The sequence below is a fragment of the Nothoprocta perdicaria genome, unplaced genomic scaffold (genome assembly GCF_003342845.1).
Source record: "Nothoprocta perdicaria isolate Ctin4 unplaced genomic scaffold, notPer1 scaffold_1, whole genome shotgun sequence".
NCBI lineage: Eukaryota > Metazoa > Chordata > Aves > Tinamiformes > Tinamidae > Nothoprocta > Nothoprocta perdicaria.
The window spans coordinates 4,191,688-4,216,234 of NW_020454093.1; the positions used below are offsets into that span (position 1 = coordinate 4,191,688).

Below are 24,547 nucleotides of genomic sequence, written 5' to 3' on the forward strand. Positions count from 1 at the left end.
GGGTGCAGATTGGAAGTGCCATGGGAAGCGCCTGCTCCCTGCGCTCATGAGAGCCAAGGACTGGGGCAGCTCTGTGGTGGCTCCAGGTGAGGAGCTACATTGGTAGGGCTGGGGAAAGGGTCCAGGTTTAGGGCTCCTGTTGAACTTGGGCTCGTGTTGGTGCCCGGCAGGGACCCAGGAGCACCTGCTGGGGCCTCTGCAGCAGTGAGGGTGTCACTCTGTGCCGAGAGGAGAGCGCCGGGGAGGCCCTCGTGGGTCTGGGATGTCCTGTACCCCTGGAGACCCGTGTGGGCAAGGGAGGGGTGCCCTGATTCGGCTTTGCCTTGGGGTGCCTGGGGCGAGCGCCCCGGCTCTGCCGGGCAGGAGAGCAGGGAAGGCGCCCGCGAGCGCGGAGAGCGCGGCTGGCTGGAAATCCGTGCGCTGGACCCTCGTCACAGCCACGCGCTGTGTCACTGGGAGAGGAATGCAGTTACCATGGGTTACCCTATCAGTACGGGGACCAAGTGCCTCCCCTCCCAACGCTCTATAAAAAGAGTCTCTCCGAGATAGCCCCCCGGCTGCCGCCTGCGTGCACAGCCCGGGAGCAGCGTGGCCCGCCGGAGCCGCCGGCATGCCTTCCGCTTTCCAGCTCCGGTGCCACTTGGTCCTCATCTTCCTGGCAGCCCTCAAGGGGGAAGCCAGGTACCTAGAGGTGAGCAACGCGCTGCGCCCGGCTCCGGCTTTCCCGCAACTGCAACTCGCATTTCCAGCCTCACGGCATCCTGCTGTTCATCTCTCCCTCCCTCTTCCCACTCCCCCTGCATTAAATCTACATCTAACCGCACACGGGAGGCTCATGAGGGAGCTGCTTCCTCTCTCCCCATTTCTTTGGTTTACCTTCCCTTTCCTCAAACTTGCATTTGTGCTGAGGAGTTCAGAGTGTCACCGTGTGCTGCACTTCAGGCTCATCCCTTTCGTGCCAGGTTTGTCCTCTCTGAGGCAGGTTGCCTCGGACCTCGGCAGGTTTCTGACAGAGTTTTCCTCAGCTATGCTCTTTTGGAGGAGAGATTTAATCCGCCGGTACCAACTGTAAGAAGATGCAGAGAGGGGGCCAGGTCCCATTTTGTCCCAACCTCCTCTTGCCCTGTTTGCTCCACCAGGTGAGGGAGGCCGGTGAGGACGAGCCTTTCCTACTCCTCAGCGAAGATCTGAAGCGAGAACTGTCTGCAGGGCAGATCTACCGGCGCTCGCTCAGTGAGTTTCTTTGGTTCTCTGCTGGGGACTCCCGATGTGGGGCAGAACCCCACAAGGAGGAGAGCAAGGGGAAAGGAAGGGGGGCTATCAGGGAACAAGGGGGCTGCAGGTATTTTCTGAGAGGGCTGGAGGAGAAGGAAAGTGATTAAAACCTCAGGGAGCCGCGGTTAAGGCGGTCGGATGGAAATGGGGTTCTGAAGGAGGAAGAGGTGAGCTCCGAGCTGGGCTCCTGACTGGCGCCCGGGATGGGGTCACCAGCCCAAGTCCCTGGGATGGAGGCGACCTTCAGGGCAGGGCTGTGGGCTCCAGGGAGAGGCAAGGATGGGAGGACTGTGAGGAGGGGGACAATAATCCGAAGGACCTGAGTGCTGGTACACGGGTGTGCGCACACTCACGCAGAGTTTTCAGCTCAGTGCTCGGCACAGCCCCACTCATCACGCACACTTGTGCACACACGGGCTGAGCTGCTGTCGTCTCCTCAGCGCTCGTCGCTCCCTCAGGAGAGACCCCCTGCCCCCCATGCTCAGAGGAGGGAGGGTCTCCCCCTCTCCCTTCCCTTCCCTTCCCCTCCTGGCTGGTGCAGGTCCCGCTCCCGGAGCGGGGGCTGAGGCAGATCCCTGGCTGCATTCCTGCAGGATGCATTGACATGCTGAGCATAGAGGGGCAGTTCAGCTTCAGCGCCGAGCAGCCCCAGCTGCACTGTGCCACCTTCTTCATCGGGGAGCCCGAGGAGCTCATCACCATAGACTACGACTTTGTCAACATCGACTGCCAGGGCGGCGATTTCCTGAAGGTGAGCTGGCAAATCCCGCCGCTCTTCCCCTCCTCTCCTCGTGTGTGAGGTTGTGTGTGGACGGGGTAGATGAACGTGTGCGAACAGGAATGTGTCCCTCCTTCCCCCAAGCCCTTGGGAGTCCCTGTGTGTCCTGTAAGGCGCACTCTGGTGCCGGATGAGGCTCCATCTCCCAACGGCAGCACGGCCTGTCCTGGCCTTTTTCAGGAATTTTATCTTCCCAGACGGAGGAGCACATCTCTATTGAGCTCCCATATCCGGGGGATAGTTTGGAAAGAAAAGTTTGGTCAATGCATGCTATAACCCTCCCGACCAAATTAGGACTGCTTTGTTATTGCTTTTGTCGCACCATGAATCATATGAACCCTGCAGCTAATGACACAGCTCTCTAAACTGCTATTTCTGCTCCAGGGTCTCGGCTCTGTGGTCATTAGCATTTGTTTATTGAGAGGATTGTTTCAGACTCTGCTGAAGGGCCCCGCTGGAGCTTTTCAGGACATCCACTATGAACAGGGCAGCAATTTCGTGACTCAGAGCCATTTATATTCCAGAACCAACAAACTTTGTCAAAGCATTTTGCTGGCAGAGAGAAACGTTGAACGAGATCTGAACTGAGTTCAGGAGCCGAGAGGAGGCTCAAAGGTACCTGCTCCCGCCCCGAGCTCTGCCCTCGCAGTGCTGCTGCTGCGCAGGACGCAGACCCGTCCTGCGTGACAGGGGGAAACTGCCCTTCAGATCCTCCCGTGCTCCGAGAGATGTGGCCCCCTCTGCTTGTTTTCCCTTGGGGAATCCTCCCTCTCCATCCTTTTCCCCTGGCCAAGATCTCTTCAAATGCTATATGCTTAGGTTGCTATACCTAAGGGCTGATTTCAGCCTCTTGTGGATCCAAACAGTTTTCCCCTAGATTTACAGCAATTTGTAAAGGCTAGAAAAATGTCAAGAGATTTTTGAGTCTATATAGAGTTTTCCCCCCTTTGTTTATGGGGCCCTCAGTTTATTTCTTATGCTACTGAATCTATAAAGACAGCTTTTCCCGTGTGTGATCTGAGCACCCACATCCTATTACTCAGAAAAAAATCGCAGCTCTAGAAAACCCTGAGACTGATCCTGCAGCTCTTCAAAGAAGGGTACCCATTTTCACCTTAGGATTGCTCACCTGAGCAGTGGCAGAGAATAGTCCTTAAATATTCACAATATCAGCAGAGACCAGCTGAGGTGTAGAAGGAGTTACTGGGTGAGAAGAGCTAGCAAGGAAGGCAGCTGCTCAGCTGCAGTAGAGTTAATGCAAATCTCTAGTTCTGACGTATTTCTGATACATTTCCCTGAACATGGTGAAGGCAAAATTGTTGCTATTGTTGTGAGGGACAATTGGTAGATGCTTAAGATGCAGCCAAGCAGGCAGCATTTGTTCTGCTTTCTAGTGGTTAAGGTGAGCTGAAAGAAAAGATGCAAAGTGAGCAGTATCTCCTTCCCAAAACTGCTGTTCTTCCACGCTGAAGCACCCATGCCCTGGAATGCCTCCAGGCCAGACAGAGACAAGCTGTAAAGCATGTGTGAGGGAGAATGACAGGCCATGCCAGTGGAATTAATGTCTAGAGCTTGAGAGGGTGACCTATGTTTGATGTGGCTTCCAAATCAAGTTCTTCAAAAACCTGGCTCAATAACAGTGTGAATTTACAGCAGTAATAACCTCTGAATTGTTGCAAATGTCACGATGGAATGGAGTTGCCTCCTCCTAAAACATCACCAGCATTGTCACCTGAAAGAAGTAAAAATGACATTGAAAGGTATATTCATCTCTTTCCCAAATACTTATCAAGGTTGAATAACTAATAAAAAGCCAGGAAATATAGAAGTGTAAAGTATTTTCTTCTCACTGGTGGCTTAGAACAAGTCATCTGGTGTCAGAATAAAAAAGGTCTATGAAATGAGCAAGTTATCTCTGCAATAATTTATTTCTGCTCTAAATTAGCAAAGTGATTTTTATGAAGCTCTGGTTTGTATTATTGAATCCCTTTAGGTATTTGATGGCTGGATACTAAAAGGAGAGAAATTTCCTAGTTCCCTGGACCATCCCCTCCCGACTTCCCAAAGATACGTAGATTTTTGTGAAAGTGGCAATAGTCAGAGGAGCATCAGGTCATCGCAGAATGTGGCAATGATCTTCTTCAGGATTCACCAGCCAGGCAATGGATTTACTGTCACCGTCAAGAAAAATGCCAACCTTTTCCGTAAGTCTCATTTTTGTATCACCAAATGGGCTTACATTTTGTGCCGAAATCAAAATGAATATATCGATTTGCATTGAATTCACTCTGTTTGCACCGGATTAGTTTGGGCACATGCTTAATTTTTTCAAGATGGGCAGAAGCTCTGATTTAAACATTTGACAGGGATTACTCAGGCCAGTGTGGTCCAGCTGCTGTGCTGTGCAAAGGCTGAACAACCCACCCTGCTCTTTGTCACTGAGGTCCAAGCCTGGGATGGGGTCTCCACGTTGAGGTGGCTCTCTGGCCACAGACGTGACTGTTCTGTGCAACTGCTGCATCTGCCTCCAGATTGTTATTTTAGCAATATCTGGCAATAACAAGTCAAAAGAGACATAAAACTAAAAGAAAGACGTGCATCCGTATTTAATCTCCTTCAAAGTGGCACCTCCCATCCCGACCGTGTGAGTTGCTGATGTGGGATGGGAGATTCCTACTAACAGCTTCACCTTCGGGTTCTGCCATGCTCGATGCTAAGCTGGAAGCAATGCACAGGGAATATCTAGAGAATAAATGCCAGGTAAGAAAAATAGAGAACACCACACACATTTTTTTCAGTGTTTGGTTATATATTTCAGTAATGAAATCCTCTGTTCTGTGTGATAAATGTAAATTGGGACGACGATGATTGCACAGCTAACTCTTGCACCTTTTCCCTATGCCCCAGCTTGCAATGTGATCTCTCAGACTCCTTCCGGAAGGTTTACCATGGTCATTCCTCACCAGCACCGAAACTGCAGCTTTTCTATAATTTACCCAGTGGTGATAAAAATATCTGATCTTATCCTGGGACATTTAAATGGCCTCTTTCTAAAGGTGAGCTTTTCTGTTCCATAATAACTACCAAGTGCAGTTTTCCTGGGACGGGAAGGGGGAAGGAGAGGCCTCGCTCTCAGCAGGGCTCTCGCAGCATGTGCGCTCGGGATCACGTTCCCGGCCTCCGCGGGCTCTGCTTTCCCCCCAGAGATCAGCACTGGCTCTGGCTCTGTCACTATTGTCTCTACAACGTCGCAGGGGCAATCGAATTATGCAAAGTGCCATTAATGCATGTCAATATTGCTTGCCATAGCAGAGGCTAAGAATCTCATTAGGAAGACAGGAGCTCTTGCCCAGAGAGCAGTCCGTCTGCATTTGAGCTAATGAAAGCAGCAACGGCTCTGCACAGACACTGATTAGATACTGAGGTACTTAAAATGCTGGAAATACAAATGCGTTCACCACAGATCGGGTGCTCAGTGTGCTGAGCAGCCTCTGCTCCATTTTTTTATGGCATGTGGCACAGGGGCTGGGGCTTGGCTGCAGCATCCTAGTGCTCACTGGTGGCCAGTGGCCACTGGGTAGGAGAGGGCACGAGCAGCTGCTGCCAACATGTATCCAGGAGGAATGAAAAAAACAAATTCCAAAACATCCACAAGGGAAGGTGCAGAATTTGTTCTTAAGACACTGTAGGCAAGGGAAAATCAAGTTTGCTATTTTGCTGCCAATGCAACTGCTAGTCTCGGCTCTTTGCTGGAATGAAGCCAATTAGTTATTTTACACTTGTTTTACATGCTGTTTTCAGAGAGACTCTTCCTCTTCCTCATCAGAAAGAGACCGACACCTGATTTAAGGCAAGAAATAATAGGCAAGAAAGAAGTCAAAACAAGGCAAATAAAATATCAAATTTAAAGCATTTTAAAGCATAAAGTTGTTATACAACAATATTATTTTGGTTAATTCCTACTTCATCTTACATTTGCTACAATAGTGCATTTTAGTAAATCTTATTGCTTAGGGATCTAAAAGTTCAATCCAGCCTGTCAGCTGAGTGTGGGCACACACACTCAGTGCATGACTCTATTAATCTGGTTACATGTCTAAACCGTGTGATCAAATTGCTTATCTGCACTTAAGTCAATTGAATCAACACTTTAACTACATCACTGTAATTTTCAGAGCCCACTTAGGTCTTTCTTTGGAATTTCTAAAGAAAATTAACTTGTTAATGTCAAATTGAAGTATTATTACTTGGGATAAGAACAGCTGGAATTTTTTTACACGTTTGAGCAGAGGACTCCTAATAACAGCTGTTGACTGCAATCACGTCTAGAGAAGTGTTACATTTTGGAGATATATAATACATTTTTTCTTTGCCTTTTCAGAAGCCATCAGCAGGCTGCACAGGCATGGGAGACTTTGTAGAGCTGTTGGGAGGAACTGGCTTGGATCCTTCAAAGATGTTTCCACTAGCTGATCTCTGCCACTCCTTTCATGGCTCTGGTGAGAACTCCTCCTCCTAATCACTTCTGTACATGATAAAATATATAAATAGAGGGAGTCCTGCAGGGCCCATCCAAATCTGGACTTCCTGCTAGACTTGTGAGCTTCATGTGTAGTTGATGAGATCAAAAGGCATTCAGCCAGGGTGTTTGGTACAGCAGAACCATGAACGCTTTCTCTTGCCTGTGTATATAAACATAATAATAAGGTTAAGCTATACTTTTTTTTTAAACATTGCATATGACAGATATGGTTATTAGACCCTCAACAGACATGACTCTAGAAATCCATAACAAATGAAGATAGAGCGGTTACATTTTTGTTAAGGAATTGTTCCGCACTTACAGTGTTCCCAAAACTCTCTTTTCTGTTGCGGAAATAAAAGCAGAGTTCAGAGCTTTCACTCACTGCCTCAGACCTCGAGGGAGCTCTGAGCCTGTGGTTCACAATCATGCCATGTTCATGACCTCTTACACAGAAAAAAAATGCCCAATTCTCCTAATATTTAATGTAGAAGAGTAAAAAGTATAGTAGTGATGAGGCAGCTAGGCTTCTATAAACCATATGTATATGGCTGATGGAGTATTTGATCTTGGAGTGTAAATGAGGATATTGGAGGGGTGATTTTCCCTCAAGGTTAGAGATCAGGAGTATTTTCCATGGACTTGCATGGTACCACAATGCCACTACACAAAACTACCCGTCTGTCTAATCGGAAGAGAATAGGAAGAATAGGAAGAGCATATTGGGTATGTCCATGGTAGAGTGCTATAACCTTTAACTGTTGTGATTTCCAAGAGCAGCCTACATCTCGAGCCACAGCCGTCTACAGACCATTCTGTCTTGTCTATCTATATGTACATGAAAATGCAGATGTTCATTAGATGATTGAGTGGTACTGAGTAAAGGTTACAACACATGATGAACTAGCCAAGCCATTGAAAGTAAAACTAAACAGTACGAAAAAGGATTTAGTGTTGCCACCACTGGTTCATTATCTCTACATGCAAATACTTGTTTTCAAGATTACATGCCTTTGTGCCAGCATCATGTGAGTTAGAGGAAAAGTTTTTATATATATGTATATATATATATTTTCTCTCTCTCTCTTTCTCTCTCTCTCTCTCTCATTTATTTTCCCTAATTAGCCCAAATGAAGATTGGCTGTGACAATACAGTGCTGCGAATGGTCTCCAGTGGAAAGCACGTCAATCGCGTGACATTTGAGTATTATCAACTTGATCTGCAGGAACTAGAAAACAGAAAGGAGAACAGCATTGAGGAATTCTGCTTTCCTAGTATCTGACAAGCCTAACAACACATTTTCACACAGCTAATGAAATTAAAATTCTGGTGGATTCAAAACAATGTACTTTTAACCAACTGGTATTATCAAATCTTTCTACAGTAAAAGCATATTTTTTTTTTCATATAATCAATCATTCCCATGAGCAAGCAGAAAAAAACAACCATTATATTAATCTTCGTTATAACTATGATATTTTTTCTGCATTTAAGCTCATTTACTGCATCAAAATGATAGAAAGAACAGAAGACTGTGTTTCCAGTGTAACTATTATTAGACAAACAGATAAAAACCTCTGTAATTTGAACATATACAGAACCCACAATTAGTATAAACTCCATGCAGGAACTTTATCCTTTTGTATCAGGTACAAATAAAAAATTAGGATGGTGGAATATACTTCCAGTTTTGAAACCAGAAATCCAACATTAGTGTGTGTAAAAACTACTCATTTGTTTATGATTATAAATGTACTATTTATTTCTTACGATATGTTTTTAATAAAAATTTATAGCATGAAAATTTCCTTACACAAACGCAAACATGAATAAATACATTCAAAGAGTTGGCAAAATGTTTATTATGTTGTGATTTTCTGAAGAGTTCTTTTCACATTCTGGTTAAACTTCCTAAGTCTTGTGCAGTTTTCTGGAAATGAAAATTTTGAGCATATGTCACTGTAAAATTGTGGACTATTAAAGTAGCATTATGGGCAGAAATTTGGTTTGCCAATCTTGCATACACCTTCCCACAGCATATGTTTCAGTTTAATGCTTACTGGCACCTCTTCTGTTTAAAGGTTTTGACTAGATGTCCTGCTAACCTATGGAGTCAGGGATCTACAGCCACAGGTGTGTTTTCTTCTGGTCCTTTGGTCACCCAGAAGAGGAATGTGAGCTTGGAGGAGCACAGCATATCGGAGCATCAGTGGTGTAGCCCAGCTCGGAAGCACGTGCACTGATCTGGGTGTTTTCTGGGAGGGCTATATGCCAAAACTGGGAGCAAGCTGTTCTGCCTTTGGTGTTGCGTTAGCAGTCAGCAATGAGGAGCCCAGCTGCCAGCCTGAGATCCTCAGAGCTGAATCCCAGCTCCTAATCTTGCATTCATCCACCAGCAATCACTTGGCTTGACTACGCGGCAGCTCTGAAGTTCATCTCCTCCTGCTTAACAGGAGGACAAACTCTTGGGTGCTTCAGCCTCTTCTCTAGTTTTGATGATTGGCTTGTTATCAAAGTGATATGTTTGGCAGCCTGGTCGGATCAGGCCTGAAACCTGGGTCAGGGTGTCCACGCTGCAGATGTGGCTGCCCTGGCCGGCCCTGAGAGGATCACTCACACAGCCTCAGACTGGCCGTGTACCATCCTAGAGCCAGAATCAGCAGTCAGACAGGGCATTAACCCTCCTCCATTTTTGAACAACAAGGAGAAAAAAAGATTGAAGCCCAGTGAATAATCATTTTTAGGAGAAAACTTCCAGTGACTGGCTTTCTGGCCCCTGTATCCCATTTGTCTCTATCTCTGGATGCCTGTCCCACCAGGACAGTGGTACCCAGGCTTCACTATACCAGGCAGGGATGGCTGGTGGTCCCTTGCAATGGCCAGGAGGGTTTATGAAGCTGAGCAGGGTAGGAAAGAGCTTTGGCACCCCCATATTGATCCATGCCTACCAACGTGCCTTCCAAGTGGAGAAAGCCTCGATGAGGTCTTTGAAAATCCTGCTTCTCGGTCACTGGCTTGCTTCACATCACAGGATGAGTCACGGCTGAAAAGCAATGACAGATTTAATGTCTAACAGCACACGGCTGATGAGACTGAACTCAGTAGCTCCTGCTTAGTGCAGTTTCATAGTGGAAACCTTTATGTGTTTTTTTTTTTAAATTTTTTTTTCTGTCATAACATAACTTAAATATCTTCAAAAAAAAAAAAAAAGGCAAAACTTTATAGAAATTATGCTTAACATTCAGAGCCTAGAAAAGTCTCTTTCCAAAGTACATAGAAGTGAACTCTATTACTAAGGAAACCCACAATCATATAAGAGGGAGAATGGGAAAGGATAGGGGGGTTGGACTCGATGACCTCTGAGGTCCCTTCCAACCTTCGGCATTCTATGATTCTATGATTCTATGATACGTTTGTATAACTGGACCATCTATTACTCCATATGTAGTATTGAGTACACGGTGGCTTTACTGGAACTGGCAGCCACTTCACCTGCGCTTTTGAATCAACACAAATTGGACAGCAGTGTCCAACTTTGCACCTCTGGCCATCTTGAAAACAAAACGCACAGCGCAGCTGCCTTGCCATTCTTTGACTTGCTCTTGAAACCATGTCAGGTGGAAAATCGATAGGCACTTTAATCTATGTACCAGTATTTATGGAGGACTTAGTCATTGCAAGAGTTATAGAGCTTCGGTCACAAGGTATCAGCTCATAAATGTCAGGTGCCATATCTCCTCCCAGGGTTTAATTCTGGATAAGTGAGGAAAGAAGGACCCTTGTGAACAAAAGAGAAATGAAAGCAAGCCAAGGAGAGCTCTGCAGGAAAGAAAACAAAGTTTGTGTAAGGAAGGAAGAGGGGAAAAAAGGCAGTACAAGAATTATGTGGATAACATGAATATGTGCTGAAAGAAACATGGAACAGACACACTTAACCATTAATGAGATTGTAAAGTAGACCTGAGCTGGAAAACCTGTTGAGAATTAGAAAAAATAAGACCCTAACAACAGAAATGAAGCAAAAGGCTTTGAAGAAGCACTGGGTGCCAATACTGGCTTTGAGAGAAAGTGTGTGTCCATGATTAGCCTCCTTGACATCTTGCACCATGAACAGAGTACTGAAACTCACAATTAATGTTAAACACACAAACTCATCAGGAGAAAATACAGATGAATGGTTCAGTGCCAATGCGGACATCATGGAACAGAGAACTTAATGTTTTCATTTGGCATTGTCTTTGCCTCCTCGAACCTCTGCAGTAGTCATCCTTGTACAGCATAGGAGCACCAGGCAAGATTTAGATGAAAACTCACCAAAATTGAGCTTATATCTCAGCCACAACTTAAGCAATGAATGGAAAACCCTTCAGCAGCACAAATATACATAGGGTTAAAAACTGGTAATTGCAGAGAAGGGGAAAAATCAGTGTTTTTGAGTGGAAACACAACTTTGGAAGACAAAGCGATACAAGAAATCAATCAGGTGCTGCATCTGCGTAGTAACATAAAATCCAGGGTGGCTGTTCAGAAAGAATAATGTAGCAAATTGCCCAGAGGATGGCTGAATTTACTGCCTTATTTAAGATTTAATAGTTGAAAAATTTCTGCTTAAAGATCAAGCAATAAATCTTCAACTTAAACATTATTTCCATCTTTACTAAGTATTAGATGAAATAAATTAATAGTAACTGCTGAAATTTATAGGAGAGTGGTAATTCTCTGTTGTTAAAATACCCTGGGGGTATAGTAGGAAAAATAAAATGGATCACCTGGAGCAGTAGCAATGTTTTTTGGTGGTGGTGGTTTTCTTGATGAGAATTGTCAAATTTGGGGGTATAAACTCAAGAAAGCAATTGGCAACCAACTAAGAAAGACTAGCTATAGTGAGACATTTCAATCCTTTCTTGCTTTGGGAGGTGGCTTCCTGACCCCCAAATTAGGGTCTTTGTTCTTAAAGCAGAAGGGCAGAAGTTCACAGCTCTGTTGGCAACCATGTTCAACTCACCATAATAATAGGTAATAATTTTTAAAAGTTACAACTATCTTGCTAAATTAACAGCGATTTTTGTCCTTTATGAACAACAACAAAAAAAAGGGCACTCAGAGCATAGACAAGTGCAGTCTTTCTGAATGGCAGTCTGAATTACTTTAAAAATGTCTTCTATTTCTAACTGCTCTTCTAGCACCAATTCAATGAAATCATGCTCTTTTTTCATTTGGAGGAAGGCTGATTGCATAGAGTTCCGATCAGAAATTAGGAAGAAGTCTCCCAAAAGCTAAAGAGTGAAGAAAGCGGTTGCAGTTATGTAACTTGGATGGATCTCCTCTTTAGGCACTTGAAGAAATTTCACTTTTGGTCATGAAATTCAGACTTCCTTGGACCTCAGAGCTGTCCTTACTAAGTTCTAAGCACAAGCTAAATTGTGCTTCAAGGAAGTGATTCATTATAGACATTTTTATTCAGAGCCTCAATACTTCTGGTATCTGAATAACTTTCTTGTTGATAAATTGACACTGTTCTCACTTTTTTTCCTCCACTTTGCTTCTTATCTTTAAAGATCAGCAACAACTAATCATAGCAACTATAGATTTTGTACGCACATCATTTCCTATTAAAGGAAATGCAGTGTGTTACACGTGAGTCACTACAAAATGAAAAGTTTTCATTATCTGCTCTTATGAATAAAATTGATATTCATGGCACCGCGCTGCTGCAAATTACCATCAAACCATCAATTACAGTGTTGACTAATAGTTTTTTTTATAACTTTGCCCCTCAACAGAAAAGCAAGTGGTTTTATAACCAAAACTTGCCTTCCCTCTCTAAGCTGGCACTCAGTGCTCCTCACTGGCACTCACAGTGTTTTGAAGGACTCCGGAGTGCCCTTGATGCCGAGCGCGCGATACCTGCTTTATGCTGGACACTTTGCTCAGGCTGTTGCTCCGTGAGCTCCAGAGGGGCTCTGGAGGGGATCACCCACCCATGTGGGAAGTCACAACCTCCAACACATGCCAGTGGTGGTCCTGGCTCCCCTCCTGCTGCCGGGGAACGTGAGATCTGGGAGGTGGCCCTTGGCCTTGGCTGCTCTTGCCATCTCCTCCCATATCCACAGAGCTAAGGGGATGTTTTGTCAGCCCGTCCGACCTCCTGGACCCACTGGGCACTGTCCCTGCTTTGGACACTTGTAGCTATATGTGGGCACTGACAAACCTATGCATAGAACTTAACACATGAAGTTCAGTTATTCAAATAATCTGCAGAATACTGCAGGGCAATACTAAACACCTTGATTGAGTATTGATCACACAATAAAAATAAAAATAAAAATTACAGAATCATCATCACAGTGACAGGCGATAAAGGATCAAAACAATTTGTCTGGAGAACAATTACCCTGTCTTTGGAAAACTCTTTCTCCAAGGGACAGATATCAGTAAACGCCTCTGGCACATGAGAGCTGGCTGAAGGCAAACACGGAGTCTGGGCATTGACAACAACTTCTGACATCTCGTTCAGATGTCAGCGCCTCGGCTGGACTGATGGGGCACTAGCTGTCCCAAGGTCTCCCTTGGGTCTTTGCTGCCTCCTGGATCCCAGCCCACTTTCCCCGGCGGTGGGAAATCACATGAGGAACATAGGACAGATAGCAGCCGTCCCCACCATGACGCGACGGGGACACCAACCACCTGGCCAGGCACCTTGTGGGAGAAGAAGCATCTGGATATGATTTTTGCAGACTCTTTAAAAGCCTTTTAGTGTTGAGCTGGAGGGCACTGGGAGAAAACAAAGAGTTTAACATTTTTAGAAGGTTTCACAAACTTTGGAATTAGGAAAACATACTCCACTCTTAAGTTTTGTGGGCTCAAGAGCTACCTCCAGCAAATACTGGCTTTTTCAAAGCTCTCTGCTGTACCCTTTGTGAGGATGCTCTGTGACGGGACAAAAATGAGCAAAATCTCTACATAGCTCTTGATTTTAACACCTATCAAACTTAAGTGATAAACTGCACTACTCTGATTTCTTTTAAAACTATTTTGTTTCAGAAGCCTGCTCTCTGCTAGGCAAAGGAGATTGATAACACATGCTTCTAATTCTGCCGTAGTTTAATTAGAGTTAAATTGAATTCTCCTGCAGCCCAGCCACTTAAGACAATTAATTTGGAGATAAAATCCTGTCTTGTTTAAGCAGTTAAGTGCTAGCCTCACCTTTGGGAACAGGTAGGTAGGTAGTTTTTTGGTTTGCCCTTTCTGTTATTTTGTTGGTTTTTTTTTGTTTGTTTTTTTTTTTTTTTTTTTTTTTTTTTTTTTTTTNTTTTTTTTTGGCAGATCTTTTGTTTTCCTAGTGCTCTAAACTCCTGTGTTGAGCTGAAGTTTGAATGATAAACAACATTATTGGTGATTCCTGGTTAAGACAGTCCCCCTGCTAAAGTAGACACGGCTCCTCTAAATAGGAGAGATGATGATGAAAACGAGCCATAACCAGTTCTGAAGCAGGAAGGACCAGATTTTCAAAATAAAAACAAATAAAATGCAGAGAAAAGGTAAATCTGGAAAGCTTTACAGAGTTATTCCTGCATAGAACAGCTCATTCTTACTGGGGCTGACACATATGTTTATTATCTCATTATATCAAAACATGTAGCTATCTTGGGAGGGAGATTGTTTTTGACAGATCCATTTGTCATCACAGAAATATTAGCTTTAACCATCTCAATATAATATTTTCTATGTTAGAAATAGACTGTTCACAAAACATGGAAATTGCTTTATGTTTACTATCATAATTTGGTGGGTTTGAACATAGATAATGGAGACTAAGAAAATAAGAAAACTGCTAAATCTCAAGCCATCAGAACTGTGAGCCTCTTTGCATTCAGTTTAAGGTGCAATTTCCCTCGGATTCGGGAAGGTAATGGGAATGTAGCTTGGGTCCTCCTGTCTATCAAGAATGGGCTAGACTGAATCATTAGGGTTTTGCTCCAGTGTCTTTTCACTTGTTTTTATTGCAGACCAGTTTGGCTTAGAAATATGACCCATCAGAATCTGTTTTCCATGTTCTGGCTTTTCTGGAGAGCTGTTCTTACTATCTTAGCAGGAGAAAAAGCAGAACAGGTGTGGGAAAAATCTGGCAAGAGTGTATTTGCATAATCTACAGAGTATAAATCAAAGACCAGTAGACTTCAGAGCCTGTATTGCATCAAATGCAAAAGGAAAATCAATTGCAAAAGGCGAGACTCTCTTTCCTTGGTGCACAGGACTGTTATGTTACTGTAATGATGCATGACACCCTACCAATGTCAGGCCAACAGTTTTCCTACCGACCTTAAATTAACTGTCACAAAAACTGTAGAATTACTTAACTCTTAACTTAAGATCTCCCAAATAAATCATACATATATTTGTTTCCTGTGCAATTTATTAATTACTATGTGTAATTACTAATTGATTAATTATGACTCTTTAGGCAAGTGATGACTTAGTGTTGCTATTACTGCTGTTTTTTATCTCAGTGTATGGTTTGGTTGAGGTTTTCTAATACCTAGAGGTGTAGCATAGGATGTGATGACTTTGCAAAGATCAAAATTGTAATAAAACTAAAACTGGGGTAACCTCACCCCCAAAAAAAGGAAAGAGGACACCTCAGCAAAACTTGGCCATAAGAGCAGAAAGGAGAAGCAACATGGTCTAGTGGAGAGGGCATAAGCAGTATATGGGCTGCTTACTATTTTTTAAACTCCAGCAGAACATCAGCAGGGGAGCCTGGTGGGAAGGTTCATGGTGAAACAGGGAAGAGAGGGAACTGTGACAATGCAGAAAGGCTGATTCTTCATGTAAGAGAGCCTCAGATTCTGTAACAGATATATGGTTTTCGTCAGTTACCTGATCTCTGCAGTCTTAATTGTCATAATTCGCCAATCTTATGTGATCAGGTCTTACAGGAATTGTTCCAGAGTAATCCTTTCACAGATAAACAAAGTTGAAAAGTGACACATTTTTCATAAAAATATGCTAGGGAATCAAAGTCTGGATAGGTATCCACAAAGCTTATTTGTGAGCTTTCTCCTGGCACTATTTTTATTGCTCCAGGTAGCCCCTTTCAAGGAAATAGCTGGATACAGCCGCTGCTGGGCACCTGTACTGGGCTGTGTCCAAGAGCTATGGCTTGTGCTCCTCATGAGCAGCAGCTGAAATACTTTGCATGAGGCAATACTTGGATCTCAGATGATCCTCTCACTGATAGGAATCCAAGTTATTCTGTCTGTTGTGGAGATATTACCTGGCTATGCCTGTTTCAAATCCAGGCAATGGTCAGTAAGCAAGCTGCCCAGCTGAATAAGGGTGGAATGAAATAAGGATTTATTTATCATTCCCCCTACGTAAACAGTCATTTTTACTGCTTTGAGGAAAATGCATCTTGCAGCAAGTCCTACAAGTGAGTATGAAATTTCTTGGGGAATAAAAGGAAGGCAATGCTGTCTAACCTGTGACTGGATCTGTAGGGATGGAGGATTAACGTAGTTTTATGAGAAGAGAAACTTAAAGAAAACGCATTGCGCATAGACAGAACAAGAGAACTTACGTAAATTCAAAGTGATGTTCTATTTTTACTGCTGTTAATTAAATGTTATCTCGTGTGCTTCATGCTTACAAATCACTTCAGCTATTGTCAGATCTCAAGTAGCTTCCCTTCATTTCTTCTTCAATGAAACCAGCTTGAAATCTCCTTCAGTGATTTGCTTTTAATTGGAAAGCACTCCCAAATGCAGGACTGAACAATGTGGTCACTGATGTGCATTGATACTGATAAAGCATTATTTGTCAAGTCTGTGTTTAAAAGGGAACATCTGATTGGAGTCAGTAACACAGTTTATTTTCACTCTTCTGCTCCTTCCTCCCAAGACAGGGAATGCTCCACGAGGGTGCAAGGAAAGGCTGATGCCAGGATTGTGTGGAGCCCCCCTTGGGGCACAGGGCGTAAGGAGCTGGGAGTCCACACAAACACATCACCACCTCCTTTTCCAGCAGTGGCACAACACTGGGATCCCTCCCAGTGGGAATGCTGGGAACAAATGGGCACAGCAGCTGGTTAACCACCCACTTTTGCTTCAGTGGTACAGTACATGAGATGGTTGTAAATATAAATGTAAATATATATGAGGAATATGCAAAAAGAGATGACTGCTTTGAGAACCCAGGAATGCAGTCTGTCCATCTATACTGTTTCCCTTTGGTGTTAGCATCTAGGAAGAAGACTGAGAATTAAAGCCTCTCATCCGCTTTATGGACATTTATGTGGCCTGCTTGGCAAAGCTGGAGAAACAAGTGGCAACTCAAAGCTGCAAGTATCACAAGGAAGGCTCCACTGAGAAACAGCCTGTTACCTCTGTCCTGATGTTGCAGATGTTTAACAAGCACTATCAGATGGCACTGTCTTAATTGAACATTGTAAATCGGTCTCTTTTTTTTCCAGCTAATGTTGTTTCTGGATTAATGGACCTCTTGACTAGATTAGCTTCCCTTTTTAAATAAATGCATGGTAATTATTCCTTTTGTTTTTTTGTGGGACTACTCTGGAGGATGTTTAACCTCAATAATACCCTGCTCAAGGATAATTGCAATTACACAGATACCTTTGATGCTACTTTGATCAGTTTTCATTAGCAGTTCAAGTAGTCCCTTTACTTCTCTCAACTTGTCCAAGTTGTCCTTACTAGTCCTTATCTTCCTCATAGGACTGAGGTCTTGAAGGGTTCTGGGCTCCTGAACACGTCCTGCTTGCCAGTGGTGACCGCTGCTGCTGGGAGCAGAGATGCTCAGCACCCCACGGATGTACTTACCACCCAGCGAGGCCTCCTTCTGCCTGACTCAGCTGCTATTACTCACTCCTCTCTGTTAAGGGATTAATCCCACCTCTGGTTTACCACAGAGTTTTCCCACTGCTACTTACATAAACCATTTCTTATCCCAGTGGTAATTGTATTTTCCACATTGTCTGCTTAAATAATGAAAAATAAATTGGCCTTTCATAGGGACATTGGCTAGAGCCCAAAAACTCCCACCCTTCTTCCTTTGAGGCTGACTTGGAGAGAGTGAGCTAAGGGATACAAGGTGAGATCATCCTTTAATAGTAAAGGCATGAGGTTTTTTTAGGTCATTTAGTTCTGCCTGGTATTTTGATAGAGTTGAAGGAACACAGTTATGCATAGGAACCAAAGTCCTGAAGTACAGGACTTTGTTTTTAAGAAAATAACAAGGATGTTTCAGATCTGAACTCAAGCTTTGATTTGAATTAACTCAGTGCATCTGTCAAATAAGGTAACTGCAAGATGAGAAAACTTATAGGCTGTAACTGTATGCTGTAGCCAAACAATTCCTTGATGGGTAAGAGCTAGAAAAGATCTATTTTCCCCTTTTTAGTGCGCTCAGTTTAATGCAGAAGTCGGGAAGGATGTGAATGGGATAACATAGATTTATTATCTGGGATGTTAGTTCCTGCGATTCACAAGAAACATTTGTAATGCTTAATAAGAGAGGGCTTATGCTGTATGGACAAGCTTGCAAGAGGACCGGCAGGTGTTGAACTCCTTCAGGATTTGCACCTTTCTGGATTGCTTAGATACTACCTTCGGGTCCTGTAAAGAATTCGGTCCAAATTAACGTTCCCAGTAGCAAACCAGAAAGCAAGCATGTGGCTGAAAGCCCTCATCCAGACAAGGTCAATAAGAGCAGCCTCCATGCCATGTCACTTCTGCTTGTCCCTGTTCTGCTGAGCTTGTTGAGCCTGCTGCAGCATGGTATTGCACCCTGAGGCATATATACAAAATGTTATATAAGAAGCCGTCAGTTCTTTTGGATTTGGCTTTGCCGTGAAAACTGTCTTGAGTGAGAGATCCAAGTTTCCCTTCTGACAAATCTTTTCACTTTCCTATTATTATTTTTTTCTTCTAGATCTATCCACTCTTAGGCCAAATGTGTGAGGGCCATAAGACGGATGGATGGGCTTGAAAGCTCCATGTGGCTATAAACCACTGGGATCACAGAAAGTCTAATAGGATTATGGGCAATACACTTGCACTTAACTTGCTATAAAGCTTAGAGTTCAGAAAAAAAAAAAATCCTTACCAGAAACAGAGCTGTATTTTCTGTTTTTGCTAGTCTTGTCTCTTGTTCTTTCTGCACATTGGTGTTTTTCAGATTTCACAGGCAAAATGATGCATGTTAGCAAAGGGTGATGGGACTTTTTTTCTAATATCAGCTAACCTTTCCTACAAAAAGACCTCATTTTGTCCATCACTACAAACACCCATTCCTTACAAATCTCTCAGTGGTCTCGTATGTAAAAATGCTGTTTAAATGAAGCAATCCTTGGCATTTCAAATGCCTTTATTGCATTGGAAAGGAGGTGATGAAAACAAGTGTCCTCCATCTTTCATAAAAGTGGTTTAATAACAATTGTTTTTACATTATTGAGAAGGTAAAGATCTCTCCTCAAATCTCTATATTGTATACAACTTTTAATGGAGGTTATCATGCCTAGCTAAGTTATCTTATTAAGTATTACTAGCTTTATTGTCATTATCTTCTTATGTAACAAGACACATGGTTGTGTCTTATTCAGTACCTAATCAAGACAGAAACTGGGATATAAAAGCAGAGGCAACTGATTGAAGGGCCGACATTTTGAGTTTCTGGATTCAATTACTAATCACCGCTGTGACCAGAGCTATGCTTTTTTATTATTATTTTAAGGAACAGGGAAAGCACAGACTAGTACCTAAATGCTCCATATTTGCTCAATTTTTTGTGAGTCATGGAAAAAGTTGCTATTTCTTTTATTGAATTGGAGGTGAATGACCTCTGAGCCCATAAAATCCACAATATAAATAGTGAGGAATGTGTCAAATTGTTGTTTCTTGTTAAGCACCTCTCAGTGATTTCTTAATAAATGTTGTTCCAAGGCATGCTCAGGACACCTTAACTTCAAAAGGAATGACCACATTTTGTGTATGAGAAAGAGGGTTGCTACTCTGCATCAGAACTGTTATTTTAAATGGCTGAAAAATACTTCATGTTCAATTAGTTCTAATTCTTTCAACCTAAGATTCCTCCTAAATTAGTTATGCATGATATTTCAGCAGCCATTTATTGCATTAATTATTCTAGTTTTTACTTAAGAAGTAAAAGCCACCACGATTCAGATCTGAATTAAAACAATTCAATTTAAACTATAGCACCAATGCAGTTAAAAAGCCCTGTTTTCAAACAACTGAGTCACTAATGAAGCACCAGGAAACACCACTGTAATAGATCCAGAGTGGCAGTAGAAGATAAACTAGCACCAGGGCACGGATCAATTGTGGAGCCAGATCTCCGAGCGCTTTCCATGTCACTGCTGCTGTCTGCCCCTGGCTGCCTGGCTCTGACCTAAACGCATATATGTTTTTGCGATGGCAATGCTGGCAATCTCATCTGCTGCCCCTCATGGGAGTTTCTGTGGGCTGTGCTGTGTAACAGAATGGGAAATTGAGTCAAATTAAATACATCCATTTTTTCCAGTTCTTGCCAGAAAAGCTTGGACAGACTCAGCTAGGGGAGCCCACTCTGAGACTGATGTGCATAGCCATGTGTGGAAAAGGGAATGCTTTAAGGCAGCCTTGCATCAGAGAAGGTGCTATCGGACACCAAGACTGAACCAGAAAGCTCCTTCCCAAATTCAGATTAACCACTTCGCTGTAGGTAAGACGAAGGCTGCAGATCCCAGCTACTGTCTTTGTGTTCTCTGAAGCATCAAGGACTGATAATACACTGCAAATATAATAAAAGGCAAAGTCCTTTCTAGAACATACACAAACATTCATGACAGGCTCCTCAAGGAGTCTTTGTGTTAATTTTTTTTTAATCTGCGTCTTTCCTCAGGTGTTCAGATAAAAAAAAAAAAAATCTTAAATCAATCTAGTAATTTACAGCTATTCAGGCATTCTCAGTCATCAAGGTGACCCTGAAATTGTTCTGTTCAGTTTTAGTTCCCTAAAGAGCCAAACACAAGCAGATGCATAGAAGCAGCATTCAGCAATGAATCTTCCCTCAAGAGAAATCATGGGAAATGTTTTGGTAAGATATTTGTGAGGTTTCCTTGAAAAGATCATTCAAAATGGAAATGCAAATTGAAAGTAGTCATTATTCTCTTGGTGAACATTTCTTGAAGCCTTTTGTTATTATTATGACAGAGACGAAAACAGAAGAGAAAATCCATGATTCCATGAAAAATTCTCAGGAAAAGTTTTGGAAAATAATATTTTTGTCAAGTAGTTTGGGCTTTAATATTACACAGTTGAACACATCATTGTAAGTAGTGCAGCTGAAGATGTAATTTATTTATACTTTACCTTGTGAAGTCTTTGGGTTTAGCAATGTGTGTCTTAAAATCTGAAATAACAGAAGGCAGAAGATCAGGCAGAAGGTACAAAATTCAATCAGACAAACTGTAGAGGAAAAGGCACAAACCTTACACCAGGAATGCAAGGTTTTTCCCTTTTTCAGTATGCTTTTTTGGACCTCACATAGGCTTCTCCCCAGAGCTACAGCATAGATCTTTTTTTTTTTTTTTTTTTTTTTTTGCCTCTTTCATGACACTTTATTACAATTCTATAGAACAAAATGAAAAATGGTTCCATAGGCTTGCTGGCTAGTTGGGAAATTGTGCCTGTTTTCCTCAGGTTTAGATAGGATCTTGCACAATTTCCTCAGAAAACAAAATGTTTGGAGAAATGTACTGTATTTCTCAACATGCAGCTGTCATTTTAATGAAAATGTCCCAGAAGAAACATACTTTTTATATAGCATAATTACATTCTATCATCATATCTGCTTCCCAATTCGTTTCACACACTTGCTGCAGTGCTGCCTCCTCTGCTGGCGCAGGCGATAACTTTGTGGTGTCATTGGTGAGGCAGATAACGGGGGGGGAAAAGGAGCCTTTAAAACTTACAGGTTTTGAAAATGATTAGTTGTGTTTCTGTTATCATCTGTCTTATGCACTGGCTTCTTTTGGAAATAACTATCTTAGTCACCAGAATGAGGTTTCCGCTTGAGTCCTCTGTAATTTATATTTGCTTTTTACACACAGTGCAGGGTAATGCAGATTGTTTTCACTTTGATTAGTAACTTAAAAGCTAGGAAAAAACGGAGTTTACATAAGGATTTCTATTATTATGAGTAAGGATTTTACGTAAGGATTTCTATTATGATCAGTAAGTCTCCTAGGTATCTGTATTAAAAACAATCTGTTTTTCTTTTTTTTACCAACAAGCAAAGACAAAAAGCATATTCTTAACTCTGACTAGAGAAAAGCCATAGCCCTCAAACTCAGACATTCTAATGTTGAATGCACTGGTTATAGAGGAATTGCTTCAGCAAATTTTCTTTTTTTTCCCCCGAAACAGCAACTGCACATCTCCTGGCAAAAGCCTGAGAGCTTTTGGGTTCAGTCTTAATTTGCTCAGTGCAAGTGAAATCTATTATACCTCTCAGTAAAAACTCAGAATAAAATGTAGTAAAATTAAATGCACCTCAATGCTGTAATTACATGAAACGGCCTTGACTGTCAAATGATGGTGTCATCATCATTTAGAGACATTTTTTCATATAAGAACAGGAAAAAAAGTCACAGCCTAAGGAAGTTATTGTGGAAAAGGGTGCTAGGACCATTTCCAGAATTTTGTAGTCTGCAGTGGTAAATGTTTTCTAGGAGATATCTTGTTATCAAATTGTCTTCTTTCACTAAGTCATCCCAGGTATATTTTGGTCTTGTCCAGATCATATTTTAATTATCTGTGAGTAGACGGATGAGAACTGGAGTTTTTCCTTTGAAAAACTTTGAAAGCTCTCTGACATCTGGTGGAGGATAATGATTAAGACTCAGGAGATCTTGAAATACTTGCTCATATAGGTCTGAGTCATACTCTTAGCCCAAGAGGAGAGTGTGCTTGGTATACAGAAGCTAAAGAACCAGCAAAAGAAGTTCTTTGGCTGCTTCTCGCAACTTCTAGCACTAACATTTATGCTCAGTCAAAACCAATCTCCGTGTTTTGAGGTGGGAGGATTCATTAGTTTGGAGCCCTATCCCCAAGTTGTTAATGGATGAATTTCTGCACTGACAAAATGAAGTGTAGTTATTTTGGAAATGTTTCTATTGTGATAAAGATGGATCACGTGTAGTTTAAAAAATTGAGAAATCATTCTGAAGGGCCTGAAAGTATAACATTGGCTGTGTAAGATCTTTCCAAGCAGAATTAATGATGTGGCAGACTCTAGTGGAAATAGGGTGGCAAATTCATACAACCCCATAATGAACTGTCAGGTTGGACTGCAGTATCAATAACAGGCACCTCTGATCACAAAGAAATTAAACCGGAAAGCTGCAAATGGGGACATAAAGAAGACACAAGTGAAAGAGCTGTCAAGCCTGTTGCTCCAGACCTGCTGCTAATGTGCGCCTTTGAAATGTAATTATGCTATGTAAAAAAAAATTTGTTTTTTAGGTGTTCATAATAGTGACAGCTATGTGCTAAGAAATGCAGCACATTTTTTCTAGGCAGTTTCCTAAATGGAAAATGAAAGCTACTGCGCAAGATCCTTTCTAAACCTGAAATAAGGAGGCAAAGATCAACTCCAAGCAACAAGATTCTGTGCTTACAGAGACTGATGCAGTTGGAAGAGCCTAGATAAACCCAGAGTAACTTGGTCTGATCTCATAGCCGGCTCTGCTCTGGGCAGGAGGTAGAACTAGAGACTTCTCAGAGCCCTTTCCAAGACAGAGACTATATGGATATTATTGCTGAAAAGTGGAGACTATCACAGTTTCTGAAATCATTAGCCACTTTCAGTACCCACTTCATTTATAGTGGTGATCTCTATATTTAATCTAGTGTGCAGTTATGCTCTGAGCAACTGTAATGACTCCAAGGACGGCTACCTCAACAGACAACATCTTACTAATGTTGGAGCTGAAATCATATTTGCATTCAAATATTGTATAGCCCAAGAGGATCTGAGAGGTCTTGACAGAAAGAGGTTTTACCAGATTTTAGGCTTCTGATTGCTTTCTAAGATTATTTTAAGAAAGGAAGACACTTCCATTTAGAATCTCTTCGTCTAATATCTTAATTTAACTTTCATCTGAAGTATGCAATGGGGAATTTAACCAGAATCATCAAAAGCTACAGCAGTGGCCTGACTGTCATGCACGGCCTCACCTTTACTCGTGATGGGAAGAAAATCTCCCCTGCTGGTCTTTGGTTCGAACAAACACAGCACAAATCAGCATTTTCTTTGGTCTTCCTAAGAGAAGGCAGTTCCCAGCCTGAACAGCTGGTGTTGGCTTTAGGCCAAAAAAGGACTGAATGGACGGATTTAGGGATACAGTCATAAAATGACTAATCAAAACAGCGGTACCTAACTGTTTCAATGGTCACATGCTGTGCTGACATTTTTAGGCAGGTCAGCTCTAGATGGCCCAGTTACTCTGCGACATTCAAATCAATCAAATCTTACAATGGGGCCCTATTAAGGCCAATCATTAATACCTATTTTTGCCAAAGCTAAAATGCTTAGCCAAGACACCAGGTGACCGGGCAAGCTATTGAGACAAGAATCAGTAATGAATGTATGACCTGCTGAGTAATGAGGCCATTTCTAGGTAAAGATGAATGTTTATTTGGGGGCAATCTTATGGTTCACTTCACCCGAAAACCTTTTCACACTAATGCAGACGCCGCCTTACTGAATTCTGAGGGAAACATGGTCTGAAGCATGCTCCAAGGCTCTCAAGCTAAAAATCTTTAATTCAAAGGATTTCACATAGAAATTGTGTGAGAAAATGGCTTTGTGGTCATCTGTTTGTTCAGATTTTTCCAGGACGTCTAGAGAACATTTTATTCGCCAAGTTACTGAAGCAGTTTTCTCAGCCTCA

The 24,547-nt window shown here is 42.4% G+C and overlaps 1 protein-coding gene across 1 annotated transcript; it reads left to right on the forward strand.

Moving 5' to 3' along the window:
* Positions 1-595: 595 nt before the first annotated feature.
* On the forward strand, positions 596-8,465 carry CRHBP (corticotropin releasing hormone binding protein). The gene is made up of 7 exons (XM_026035773.1): positions 596-691; positions 1,140-1,233; positions 1,869-2,026; positions 4,047-4,257; positions 4,961-5,109; positions 6,435-6,552; positions 7,701-8,465. The coding sequence occupies exons 1-7, from the start codon at positions 611-613 to the stop codon at positions 7,856-7,858; spliced, it is 969 nt and encodes a 322-aa protein (XP_025891558.1). The 5' UTR covers positions 596-610; the 3' UTR covers positions 7,859-8,465.
* The last annotated feature ends 16,082 nt before the right edge of the window (positions 8,466-24,547 follow it).